The sequence below is a fragment of the Mya arenaria genome, chromosome 10 (genome assembly GCF_026914265.1).
Source record: "Mya arenaria isolate MELC-2E11 chromosome 10, ASM2691426v1".
Lineage (NCBI taxonomy): Eukaryota > Metazoa > Mollusca > Bivalvia > Myida > Myidae > Mya > Mya arenaria.
In genome coordinates this window covers 68395589-68409939 of record NC_069131.1, presented here as the reverse complement: position 1 = coordinate 68409939, position 14351 = coordinate 68395589, and the positions used below count along the sequence as shown (strand labels likewise).

The following is a 14351-nucleotide window of genomic DNA, read 5'->3' as shown; positions in this document are numbered from 1 at the left end:
TGATGACGTTTCCCGCGATTTTTTTATATTTTATTGAAATAAACCCAACAGACGTAGAGTTTGATACTTGAACAGAAAATTTGTTAATATTGATGTAATATCAAGATAATTTCACTTGTGAACACCAAAAGTAGTTATTTTCACTTGTGGCTGCACCACCTGTGCAAATATCACTTTTGGTGCCCACTCGAAATTATAACGCGATATTACACCAAAACCAACAATTATCCTCTGTTTATTCTATTTTTAACAGAAAAACTGCTGATAAACTTTTAAAAGTTAAATAATCATGGAAAAAACAGACTCAAGAACAAGTAAACAAAAAGTCAAATTGCTCATTTATTTTATATGTATACACATTTCACGTGTTTATTTGCTTCTATGTTGTGTTTCCTGCAAGTGATCAATACTTATATTCAAACAATTCAAACACACCTGTATATATTATAACTCATTTGAAATAATATCTTGTAACACTAACAATAATAATATACTAACTTGTTACAGTAACAAGCAAACACTTGTAACTGTTAAAAGGTAGCTAGTTTGATTTCATACTGGAAATTGTCATATTTTATAAAACTGGCTTATCCATACACATTCTACGTAGAATAACAAATATAAACCAATTTTCAAAAAAAGTTTGCAAAAATTATTAGCAAAATGCACATTTTACTAGTGTCTGTAAACCGAACGTAGATTCACAATAGAAACTTCAATTTGGTTTGTATCTGTGTATTTCGAGATAAGTGCTAGTATTAATGTAAAAATGTAAATAGACAGGCAGTTCCAACTCAAGTTCAACTACGTATTCAGTAGGTTGTCTTCCACATTTCCAAAAATATGTTTGGAACAATATTTACGGAATTTTAATAGCTAACTTGACCCACGGGGTCACGTTAAGAATCACCAGTTTTAAACAAGTTATTTGGGTGCCTGTACAAGATCTAATCACTCAGACTTGAAAAACAAGTCTTTATAAAGAAAGAGCCATATTAAATTTAGGAAATTACAGGGGAAAATATTTTAGATAAAATCAAACTAGCTACCTTTAAGAGTTTATAATATGGTAACAGAAACAAGCAAACATTTGTAACTGAACATTGACAATTTTCTACACTTACAACTGCGGGAATGAAAGATTGGCCATGCTGGATCAAAATGTAATCTCCAGTGTTATACCTGCAGTCAGTTTTAAAATTAAAGTTATATTACTGTTCCAAATGACCATGTTTACCACTTTCATCACACTTTAAACACAATGAATCCTTTGGAAAATTCTCTTAACATTAATTACTGTTTTACTCATTTAACTGTCAACCTGCTGCATGTCTTTTTTATTATATAAATATATACATGTATATACCTGGATGGAAGTTTGGTGAGCTGGACACTGGGTGGCTGCTGTTCTGCCTCTACACTGGGTGACTGCTGTTCTATCTCGTCAATGGATGGTCTCTGTTCTGTCTCCACACTGGGTGACTGCATTTGTCCATCCAAAATATTGTTAGTCTCAGCTAGCTATAATTTCAAAATAAACTGTCAGTTACACAAACCATTGTTGTTACTTTTTCAATCCAATTTTTCTAAATGTATACATACAATACTGACAGATATATCTTATTTATAATTCAATGTCCATATGATATACTGCAGGCATAGGGTTAATGCTGTACATTGTATTTAGAAAAAAATATGAGTTATTTTTTGACGCCTTTAGACAGAATATATATGTACATTTAAACATATTCAAACTTTGAAATGCAACAAACCACCGCTGTATAACTTTGAACCTGTTACATTTAACTTCAATTGTAATTGAAGCCAAACACTTAAATCGCTCTTTGCTTTCTGGGTAAAACCAGTACTAATTGATGCAAGTAAATTTTCTTGCTCAAAGACAAACAAACTTTGTAAAAGGTCAGACAACTTAAAACTCTAAACGAGCTTTTGAAACATGCCTGGTAAAAAAAACTAACCAAACTGGATAAATCATTTCCATCACTAAGTATCTCATCATGGTCCAGATCGTCAAGCAAATGACCAATGAAACTGTTATCTAGTACTTCATCAGCTGTCCAGTCATCGTCAACTTCATTAAAGTCTTCAATGATGCCTAATACACTGTTGTCTGCAACATTAGATTCCATGAGTCCTTCAGATTCACCAACAAAAGTCGGGAGCAGGGCGACAAAGTGATTTGGATGCCAGTTTATTGCATGAAGATGGTCCCCATTTAAGTTTGTCCACATCACATAGACAGGTGCAAGTGCTGAAGGGTTAAAAGGATGGAAGGTCCTGTTAAGATCTGATCTTACTGTATGTCCACCATGTGTAGGATATACAGAATATACAGGCCGAGAAAGTACATTTGCCAAAGCTGCAATTTGCCAAATGCCCATATACACACCACCTCTTCTGATGTTGAGCACTTCATTCTCAAACAATTTTCTAATTGCGCAATCAGTTAGCTTTTCCCCATTGTAGTTGTCAGAATACATGGCATACCTTTTGGCAATATGCATGGGTTGATTGCCATCTTGAAGATATTCATCTAACAAATATTTATCTTGGTTCTTTATCAATTCAAGAACAATTCTTGCTCTCCTTTCTACAAAGTTTTTTTGATGTCCATAAGCGAAAACACTTGCCACTCTAGGTAAACAATTCCCATCCCCATAAATTGTTGATGGATACAAATCTACAATGTCTTCAGGGATAAGTTTCAATGAATTTTTGTCTATTACCATCCCAGCTGAAATGAGAGATACTGTTGGAGGTTGTGGTAAACTTGGGAGCAAAATATTTTTGCTTTTCAAACCTCTGAATGTTTTTGGTCTCAATAATTGTTGGGTAACACTTTCAACATGCTCATTCGCTGTAAGAGGTGCACTTTCTGGCTCAACTTGGTCTTTCAGTGGTGCAATTTCTGGCTTAACTGGGTCTTTTAGTGGTGCCCTTTCATGCTCAACTTGGTCTTGAAGAGTTGCACTTTCTGACTCAATTTGGTCTTTATCTTGATTTTCCAGTTTAACTTTCTTTTGTCTACCGTGTTGCTTTAACAGCTTTTCTTGGACAATATGTTTGGTAATGTAATTTTGAACGTATGCTGTATTTAAACAGTTGGAATAATCCCCATCTTCACAATTCTTGCAGAAGCATGATAGATTTCTGACCTTAAGGACATTTTTTGTTTTTGTGTTTAGTGCCTGGTGTATTTTTCTTGTATTTACCAATGTTTTCACTTCTGTTTCTAGCCTGTCTCTAGAAATGTCTCCGTTTTCAACAAAGAAGAATTTTCTTTTTGCAAAGGTGTCATCCAGTTCCAAATTACTTTTGGCATAATTAAACAAATCATGTGCATCATTTATCACCACCTTCCTACCAATAATCGCCCTGTCAACAGCTCTGTTAAAAACACCTGTTTCTCCGTCACAGTCTCCCTTACCGTGCTCTGAGCCGAAAAAATTGCGATTAATTTCTACATCTGCATGTGCTAAGTCTGCAAATGGACCCTTAGATTTGTACTGGGAACTACAACCATCACTGAACACTATTTTTTTTTCTAGGCGTTTTTCCAAGCTGAGTTGCAAGATGTTGGTCAACTAATTGCTGGAAATGATTAACAGCGTGGTAATCATGGTTGTTATCCTCTGAGATGATGATAGAGGTTTCTCGAACTGTGCCATTTTCTCCTCGGTAGTAGCTCACTATAGGGTGTATCGTGATATGTTCAGCAGTGAAATAAGCAGACTTAATTTCATCCTGATGTTTAACTTCTCGATTTTTAGCAAAATCCAACACCTGCAATACACAGTCATTTGGCAAATTGTTTTTTATATTAAAAAACTGTTGAGTCTGCCATGATGCTATATGAAAGTGCTGGAAGAAAGTTGTTCCTTGTGCTGGTTTTTCAACATCTAAATGTACCAGTTCATGTAGCAAATCATCCTTCTTTCCTTTTTTGGTAACCAGCGCTTTCTTCACTCTTCCATCTTTGCTTGTTTTATTTTCCCATCTACCCCAGTAAATTTCCTTATCTTCAGGGACATCACTATAAAACTGATTGATTGTGTCAAGATAGTTATCAGAACATTTTTTGCAAGTTCCATTAATGCATTCTGGCTTGTAGAATCTTTCATAGTCTGGTTTCGGGCAAAGAAGAATTCCTAAGATATCTTCTTCATTCACCTTCTTTTTGCTTTTGTCCAATACAACCCTGCTGAGAGATAAAAGTTTGTACCTAACATTGATACAGTAGCTGCAACAGCAGAATTCACGATGACACGCTGCCATTTTGCGTATATTTTTTGGTCTCATGCCTGCAAATGTACCTAAGCTTACTCGCTTTGATGGGTATTCAGCATTATATTTGGAGTGAGCTGCTTGTATGGACACTTGTAACGCATACCCTGGTCCCTCCTTAGTTGTGTATCTTCTCTGTGGAAGCACCCTTGATATGTCTTCCCGCTTATAAAATTGCTGAATCGATTTTCTGTCTACTTTGTACCTGCGTACGACACTTTTCTTCTTTGAAAGCGTGCGTCTATTTAGTTGTAGCTGGTTGGCAAGTATGCGGATGCTTGACTTCACAAGACTCTTACCTATTGTTTTCAAGGCCGATTTTCCAGTCTTAGATGACTTTAGTCTTGTCACTGTAGAAAAATCCAAACTGACACATCTTGATCTTTTAGCTTGTATCACGCCACTTTCTTCCAAAGCTTTCCTTTTTCGGGGTGTCGTTCTCTTAATTAAATTGTCAATGACTATGGCAATTTTTTTTGGAGTTGATGGCAGGGTTGCCCGAGCATTGCTCGTTACATTCCAACAAGTCTTTTTGGAGGAAAATCCACTGCTTTCTGCAACTTCAACTTGTGGAGACACAACTTTCTTCAAACTTTGTCTTTTCATAGCCTTACGTTCCCTGTCTCTTTTTCTTATCCATGCTTTCTTCTGGGTTGACAAATTAGCTCTGCTTTTACGTTTCATTTCCCGATTATAGTCTCTTTTTGTTTTAATAAGGTTTCTTGTAACTTGATTTTTGTTCACTTTCTGTTTCTTAAGTGGATTATCAATATCTATGCCTTCTTGTTTTTTCTTTTCCATATAGCGCCTTTGTCTTTCTCTTTGTAACATGAGTTGCCTTTCTTTCTTAGCCTTTACTTCTTCACTTACATCTTAGTCCAGTCAGTAAGTGGGCATTTTTAGGTCAACCTCAAACAAATTGCAACAGAAATGATTTTTAACGATTTCAAAAGCCTAATGATATCCAGACTACCACAAAAAAATCTAGTAAAATCTCTAAAGGCGAACTTTATTTTTTTTTAATATTTCTATGATGACCCAAAACAACACGAAAAAAGCCAGTAAATTACCATTATCCATGTAAAATTATACAATGCATAAAGAAAATATTATTTTACATGGCTATTGATAATATGACTTTAAATAATATGTAAAGTAAATAAAAAAGCTTGTTTATATCCATTTTATCCAATACTCAAGCATTTTTTATAGAATTTAAGGGGGGTATTTACCCCACCCACCATTTCCCAAGGCATACGGTTCACATCATATTTCTACAGTGCATAATTAGATTTATACATCAAACAATTCTGTAATACTTGTATAACTATAAACCAATGTAAGTCTTGATGTTTCATCAAAGCATTAATTTCTTAATCAGCTATAGATCTATATGAACCAACTATCGAACAGGTGGATCTAGAGCAGTCGCATAGTTAATCAAGGGTTAGACCGGATCCATGCCGATTGATACTTGCACATATAGATTTAAAGTTTTCTTATATTTTAGTGAATCTGGTGAAGTTCAAACAGAGGAGAATAAAGCACTAATTTCTTATTCAGCTATAGATCTACATGAACCAACTATCGAACATTTGGATCTAGAACAGTAGCAGAGTTACTCAAGGGTTGGACCGGATCAATGCTAATTGATACTTGCACATATAGATGTATAGCTTTACTATATTTTTGTGAATCTGGTGAAGTTGAAACAGAGGAGAGTTTTTACAGATGACAGTATTTAACTATTAGGTGTAACCTTGTAGTATGATAAGTTGTATGTACTTTGCACCTAGAGTGTTTTAAAGTACATGCCTTAACCCTGCCTAAATCACCATTATACCTATTCATCGATGTAGGCGTCATCCACCATATCCGGTTCTGTCGGGCTGTGTACATTTGAACACTGAATGCCCTTGCATTCCCCACAACCAACAGTCTAGTCCATGTTTTCTGCAGGTGCACCTTTTAGAGTCACAGTTACTTTTACAGTTACACTTGATGATTTTCAATAGGCTCTCTGGCGCTGATGATATGTCTGTTTTTATTGGATACAGCATCTGGTTCCTGACATGCCATCCCCAATCTGTTGGCAGCATATCATCGGCGTCTGTAGTCCAGCACTGGACCTGGTAGTATACTCGCAAAGAGTGGAACTTCACTGCTGCTGATGTAGGTGGAATTGAGTGTACTTGAACACATGTAGTGCCGATTGCTACTTTTCTGGCGAACTTTCTAAATCTAAGGAGGTCTAATCCTTCGGTCTCATGACCGCCAAAAAGAGCAACCATCACATTTTCACCTGCTTTCTGAACTTCAGATTTGTCACTCTTGGCATTGAAAACCTTCGCATATGTCAGCATTTGGCTATCTGTCTTGAACCGCTTAAGTGCTGCCCCTTTACCGATTCCCTGGATTTTAGAAGTAGAGTCACAACCAGTATATGCATGAATAAAAGGCAGCATTTTGCATACATTGTCTCCGATTAGTTCTTGTGTTTTTTGTATGTCCCACGTCTTAAAAGATTTCCCCGCATGCTTCTTAGAGCCAGATCTGAAAAGTATGTTGAAGCTGTCATGGCTTGCATAGAAGCACAGTAATACAAGAAGATCGGTATCTTCTCCTATCAAGACTGTTTTGCATGTCTCAGAACATTCAATTGTGGTTTTGACAATGAGAACATCTGCATCATCTGGTGCATGTAACACGGTACAATCATGCTGTGAGAGGTGGGTACCAAGCAGGTTGATGAATCGCTGCTTGTTTTCTGGATTTGACAGAAACTTGTCTTTCTTTCCCCTGAATGGTGTTGTGCCTTTGAAATCAACATTGGTACTTGTGACTCCATGTGAACGTCTGATATGGGCAACGTCTTTAATCGAGGGCCCAGCCATGTATCCATCGAAAACTACAATTGGTTGATTGTACTGCTTTGATATATATTCTGTATATGCATTGCAAATGTCTGCAAATGTAGCACCTTGTGTCCATGGTAACCGGTGAATCAAAGATTCCCCATCCAAAACATACTGATATTGCTGATGATCAGATTCTTCCCCACTGCAGTTTCCCAAAGACCATATTGCATCAGCTAAAGTAGCCTTTTGTGGTTGTTTTGGAAAACCACATGCATCAAACAAGGTTGACGGAACACTACTCAATTCATATTCAAAATAGTGGGATATGTCATCATCCTGTCTAAGTGCTACTGTGATAAGACGTTGAAACAAAAGCTGGGGATCAACTTGAATGGTTTCATCACCTGACAATTTGACGAGTGGTTTTGTGGTAAGTACAACAGCCTGTTGCTTTTTCTTAAACGTATGATCCAGCACACATTTTCCAGCCATTGATGCGATAACTTTGTTGCCAATCTCTGATGAATTTTCAACATCCACAGATGAATCTGCTTCAACGCCAGTTTCAATGTTTCTGAGCTTTGAATCACGTGTGAAAGGACTTCTTTCAAGAAGAAAATCCAGGATGGTTTGACTGTCTTTTGTGTCCTTCGCAATCCTTGCCTGACCACATTCCTTGTGCTGCTCACTTGTATGATATGTAACTCCACTGAACTCTTGCATACTTTTGTTGAACTCTGCACAGGCAGGTAGAGAAAGTAACCATAGTGCTCGTTGACATTCAGTCATGCCCTTTCCTCTTGTTAGGCCTCCATTAGTCTTCACACTTCTCATCAACACTTGTTCGATTACAAGGTCTGTTGAAAGTCCCGCCCAGAACCTATCACTTCTACGCACTACATGATGACCAGTTTTGAAATGTTCATACACATCTGTGTTAGTCTTTTCGAGAGTTTGCATAGTCTGTAGGTACACATATGCAGATTTGAGATACAGGTTGTGTCCTGCTGCTGCAAAGTAAGGAAGCATTCGAGAAACTGTGTCAAGGTGAAGAAGCCAATCACCAGTTCGCTCCGCTTTTACAAATGATTGTAGGATGTGAACCATTTCCATGTATTGCAACCAAAGAGCTGCTGTTCTGAATTTTCTCATTTCATCTTTGGTTTCGTCAAGTTTTGTACAAGCGTTATCCAGTAACTCGGATTGCGTAATATCTGACATATTTGATTTTCCGTCTGTAAAGTCATCATACAATTTTCCAATGTCACCGATCATACTATCTGGCAATGGAGTGTTGTCATCTTTTAGCTGTAGGCGTTCATCCTCATTGTCCTCACCATGAGTTGAGTTATTTTCATTGGTGCTACACTCTGAAATGTTCAGACCAAACACTTCTGAGACTAATATTGACATAAGTGCATTTTCAACCAGAAGGTGTCCTCTGATACCTCTTGCAACTGCCTTTCCTGTAGCGATATGCATCACAGCGTTTGATGCATACACTGTTTCCAACACTTCATTTAGCCCTGAACCTTGCATCAAATGGCCAATGCTTCCTAAAAAGCTCATGATTGTATGGAAACCGCCTAATCTCAATACAACTTTGTGAAGAGGGCTATCTGCAGCTTCATTGAGTATAACATTAAATGCCTTCCAGTATAAGGGCTGATCAAAGGTGAGTATGGGCGTGACTGCGTACCTAGTTGCATGATTTTCCACAAACAGTAGGGTTGTGTAGATGCATGATAAGTCTCCTGGATCCAAATCGATCATTGGCATGAAAATAACTGAGGCTTTTCCTGGATACTCTCCTTTCTGTAACATTTGCATCAGTCCAGACCACACAGGTCTGTGTGGTCTTATTGGCGCTGTCACTTTAACAAGCAGATCTAGCTTCAAAGTGTTATCTATGGACTTTGTTTGTTGTATTTCTGCATATGTCATTGACTTTTTAATTTGTTCGTTTGGCTTGTAGTATGACATTCTAATTTCTCCAGCTTTGCATATGTCCTCCTTCCCAACTGTTCTTCTTTGGATCGGAACAATGGAAGACGTAGCAGGGGTCACACATGCTATGATGCCCATCCCATGAAAGGTTCCGTGGCCATCTATTGTTCTAATGTTGTGGTCAACATTGTCGGCCACGTACTGAACAAAACTACCAGGGACGAATGCAGGAATATCTGTCCCTTTAGATACAGCTGCACTTGATTCAAACTTCTGGACCTCAGGCCTAAAAAAAAATACATTTGGTTCGGGTTACCCGACCCTACCTACGGAATAGGCGCCGACCCTACCGTTTTTATAGTCAGTTTGAAAAAAAAATGAAAAACTAAAAAAAAAAAAAAAAATTCGTTTTTTTTTTAATTGCTTTTTAATATTAAGTTTAAACCTTAAATGCTTGTACAGAAGATAGCTTTAACACCATTCTCCAATGATGAAAATTATATTCTTATATAAAACCTAATAAAAAAAAAATAAAAAAAAATAATAAGCCTACCTACCCTACCTATTTTTTTTAAGGATGTAACCCTAACCAAACAATTTTTTTTTTAGGCCTCAGTATATGACACACAAAACCCTAAACTGTTCAATATGTCTATCAAAAACTTGGAACCAAATTGGTGATGCAACTGGATCCCTAAACCTAGCTGAAGAGGTGGTATGATGACACGTGGCCGTGTAGCTTGTATAATAGCCTGTCCTATTGATGCAGTTTTAGTTGGCTTTTTTTTCACTCAGTATTGCTTGTAACAATATTCGAAGGCTTTCTGGTAAATACTCTATGTTTTTTTCAGTAGAAGATATGTCAGTAGGAGAGGGATATTCAGATTTGTTGCTGTCTAATGCTTTAATGTCACTTCTGATTAACTTAGCAGCAGTTTCTATTATAGACCTTTTCTTTTCCTCACTGCCATTGTTATCTTGCTGTTTGTAAAAGTCATGCAGAATTGAAGATGCTGTATGCCTCAGAGTCACCACATTTCTTTTCCCACTCAAATCAGTAATGATTATAGAATCCCCAAAGTATTCCCTTAGTTTCTGCTTCAAATGGACAGTACCGAATGCTTCATCGCCGCACGTTTCCTTCATCTTTGCCGCAAGATCTGTCATTGTTATCTGCTCGTTGTCATTGTCCTCTAAATATTTGATTACAGAGTGAAATGCACTCTGTGTATTCAACGAAACAGGTCGCCCCCTAAATCGTTTTTCTGCAGACGAATCTTGAAGATATGTTGCAGGCATGGCTTTCATTGTCCTGAAATTCACGCTGCATGTTTGGTGGTACAGAGCGTCTGCTGCAGGCAAATCGTTTACAGTTTTTAGGCGACTCCTGATTGTGTTAGCCCATTCATCTGCTCGTTTGGTGCATATACTGTTAATTTGAAGTTGAAAGTCTAAAGTTCTGACAGGGTACACATCAGGTCCACGTTTTCTCCCACACAGTTTTGCTGTTTTACCACAGAATAAGCAATGCTCTTTGAAACTGAATAGTTCATTGCATGATCTAAGTTCTCTCGGGGGTGAAGAAAGCTCATCTTTTGATTTTTTGTCGTACTTAATGTTTATGGGGTTGCAGTATTTTTTGCGACAATCTATGTGTACTGATTCACCAGGATAAGTTATCAAACTGTCCGCACGATCTGCACTGGCCCTATTAATGCCATCACTGCCCTTCGTTCCCAGCTTCGCTTTTAAATCGTCATCTTTGAAGATGGTTTTACAGATGACACATGTTTCTTTAACATCACCCATCTGAAATAAATAAACAATTTAATTTAGTTTTATTGAATAATAATTTAAATAAATCTAATATATAGATCTACACATCCACATAACCTTACTCTGCTCCTCATGACTATTATGACAATTACAAAAATAATTGGATCAAGATTCGACGCCGAATTTTTCGCCATCTGATAATGATTCAAGATTTTTGACAATTATACAAAATTAAAATTATTCAATTAATACACTGATCAGAACAGTTTTGAATCAGATGCAGGTGAGACAATTGTATCGGCAATGAAAATTTAAATGTTCAATAAATAAACAAAGGAATAGACGAGGCATGCATAATTTGTAGTTCAAAATATGTTTGCTCAAAGTTCAAACTCTGTAAAAATGTTCAATGTCAGACAGGCAAGCAGACAGAACCTTCAAAAGAAATTATTTCTGATCCAAACGTATCATATTATAACAATATAACAGCTATGTACTTGCTAAGAAACTAATCATATCTAAAAACTTAAATTATTCCCTTCTTTACAATCATTTCTTAAAAAAGATGGCACAAATAGCCTTCCGTACTTTAAAAAATCGAGCAAAGTCACATTTAGTAATTTCCTTTATTTTTTTTTATTTTTAATCATAACCTTGTCATTTGTTTACAAAACTAAGTTTAAATATATAAGCAGAACTCTCTGTATATTAAAAACTCCGAAATTTAATTAATTATTATTGGTTTCTATTTATTGATTCCAAACCGCGGAAACTCATGACACTTTTAATTCAGACAGTTTAAATATGTCTGCTTATATCTATCTTGCAGAAATGAATCGTTTATCATTGATTAATTACAAAATACAATGAAAACTGATAAGAACCTTACCTTGTTCCAAGTATGTATCCGTTTTTCCACATTGGAATAAACACTAGCACACAACCTTGATCAAATCAACCAGACGCTTTACACTGTATGGTGAGCTAATCATATCACTGTATCCAGGGGAAACATATCGATTTTCATTCTTGATTTTCTCCATTTTGCCACAATAGATTTTAGTCGATTTTTTATATGTTGTTGTTTAATCATTTTAGCATTCATTTCTCGAAAAATTGTTTCTGTTGCAATTAGTTTGAGGTTGAAGTATATACTGACTGGACTATCTCTTTTCACAAGTTCTTTCTTCAAATTTATTCTGTTTGCTTTAGATTGTTCTCTCTGTTTAATCAAGTAGTCTTCATATAATGCTGGATTAGTTGCCTTCAGATGTTGTCGATATACAGCACTTCTGGATTGCCCCTTTTCCATAATTTATTCTGGAAATACAAAAAAATTATCATAGATGGTGTGTTTAATATTCTGTCACACGTTCTAACTGAGCTAATCATATATAGATGTGCACGCACACACACTCCGTTTTTTTTTTTTTTAAATAATTTAATTATCCCTAAAGATGCATTTCGCACAATGGCTCATCGGGGGAAAAGGGGAATATTACGTTATCATCATAGAAACAGCGTCATGACATATGCATCATTGTGACCATATGAGTACAAGTAATGACGTCATAGAATTAAGCGTAAGTTTAAAATATTGATAAAATTTTGTTCCTTTTGTAACCTAGCTGACACATTATTACATGGAAAATTGAAAATTTAGGTTCTATAATGCAACAATGATATACGTGTGCACTCATGTAGGAAGCCTTAAATGTATGAATATAAACAATACTTAAATTGTACGAAGGTCGTGTCGACAATTTATATGTTGAAACAACGGGTGTGCCGATAATAATATATGTTGACACAACGGTCGTGCCCATATTATTCTATATCGGCACGACGGTCGTGCGGATAAGGAATATTATCGGCACGACCGTCGTGCGGATAAAGAAAATAATCCGCCCGACCGTCGTGCCGATAGCCTCGGCCTTTATAAATGGACTATTTCCATCTATGCATAAGCTTTTAAAGGGTTGATCACAATAGAATATTTCAGGAACAGCCCTCATTTGACTGAAAATTCAGAAATTCACAAAATACACTTTTTTAATAAATTTTCTTCATATTACTTGTTCAGAACTGATAACTATTATATTAGACAGGATTTATCAGTAACTGAATAAAATAAAGCAATTCACTTATTAGCTGATCAATACAACAAAAGAAAAGTGATCAACCCTTAAAAAGATAGCAAAAACATACTATACACTGATATATCCGAATATTGGTACTATCTGGTTACTGTACATATACACACTTGGGCAAAAAGAAAATACCATATATATTTCGAAAGTTTAATGTTGATTTAAACATGGAAAGTGGTCTTATACAACAAATATATCATTTTATTTCTGAAATCTCTTTTACTTGTGGCTTACTCCAATTGTCTGTCCAGATATGACGATTGCCAAAATATGTCCGTCCAAAATTTTCGTATGAATTGTTAAATAAAAGATAGTCCGTCAAAACATGACCGTCGCAAAAGTCAGTCTGTCCAGAATGACGATAAACACAGATTTGGTCCGTCAAAATGTGACGTTCGCTATAACTACTCCGTCAATAGATGACCATCACAACAGTTTGTCTGTCAAAAATGACGATCAACATCGTGTCTGTCGGTCAAAATATGACGATCGAACCTCAAATTCAACACCGCAGCATGTATAATGGACATTTACTTCTTGTTTTGAATCCAAGTCACATAAATGTTATAAAAATTGTAAATATTGGCTCTAAATAATACAAACCCCGACAAAAAACACCAATGGAAAACAGGATGTGGCTATCGTCACTTGTTTCGATCGTAAAATAATGTTGACAGACAGTAAACTTGCCGCATTTACCGCTCAGCATCACATTGTAAACAAACACGCCGCCATTGATTTGGAAAAACGAAATAACCCGGATGTAGTGAAGGCGCCACCTATGTCAAGCTTTCAACAGGGAAGGGGTAATAACTGCCGCATTAACAATGCCCCGGAGCGATCGTCATGAATAGATTTTGACAGAACTGACGCTGACATTATTAATTGCATGCAATAAACACATTTAAATATGATTGTTATATTTTAAATGTATTAATATCCACAAACATCATTATACTGAATTGTGTGCACAGTTCTTACAGAAGCTATGTGATTATTTACGCGGGAAGGATATTTTTTTTGTTGAAGCACGAACGTCATCTATGTTGACGGAACAATTTTTTTTTAAGGAATACAATAAAATGACAAAAAATCGATCTAGCACGGATAAAAACCATGATGCAAATATAACAAATCAATATTCATCATATAGATGACAGAAATAAACATAAATGGAATCAACAAAGTTACTTAATTTTAAAAATAAACAACATTTAATATCACCATCGTTTTTTTCGGGAGTTGTGTCCGTCAATTTTTGGTCATTTTCAGATTTTATTTTTGTAAAAAAACAACATTAGAAACAACACATTTG

General features: G+C 36.0%; 1 protein-coding gene across 1 annotated transcript; it reads right to left on the bottom strand.

Moving 5' to 3' along the window:
* Positions 1-9063: 9063 nt before the first annotated feature.
* LOC128204083 (uncharacterized) lies at positions 9064-11828 on the bottom strand. The gene is made up of 2 exons (XM_052905428.1): positions 11776-11828; positions 9064-10919 (listed from the first exon to the last, which is right to left on the bottom strand). The coding sequence occupies exon 2, from the start codon at positions 10917-10919 to the stop codon at positions 9882-9884; it is 1038 nt and encodes a 345-aa protein (XP_052761388.1). The 5' UTR covers positions 11776-11828; the 3' UTR covers positions 9064-9881.
* Between the last annotated feature and the right edge of the window lie 2523 nt (positions 11829-14351).

Coding starts and splice junctions, on each gene's coding strand:
- LOC128204083 (XM_052905428.1), bottom strand. CDS start 10,919: ATGGGTGATGTTAAAGAAACATGTGTCATCTGTAAAACCATCTTCAAA.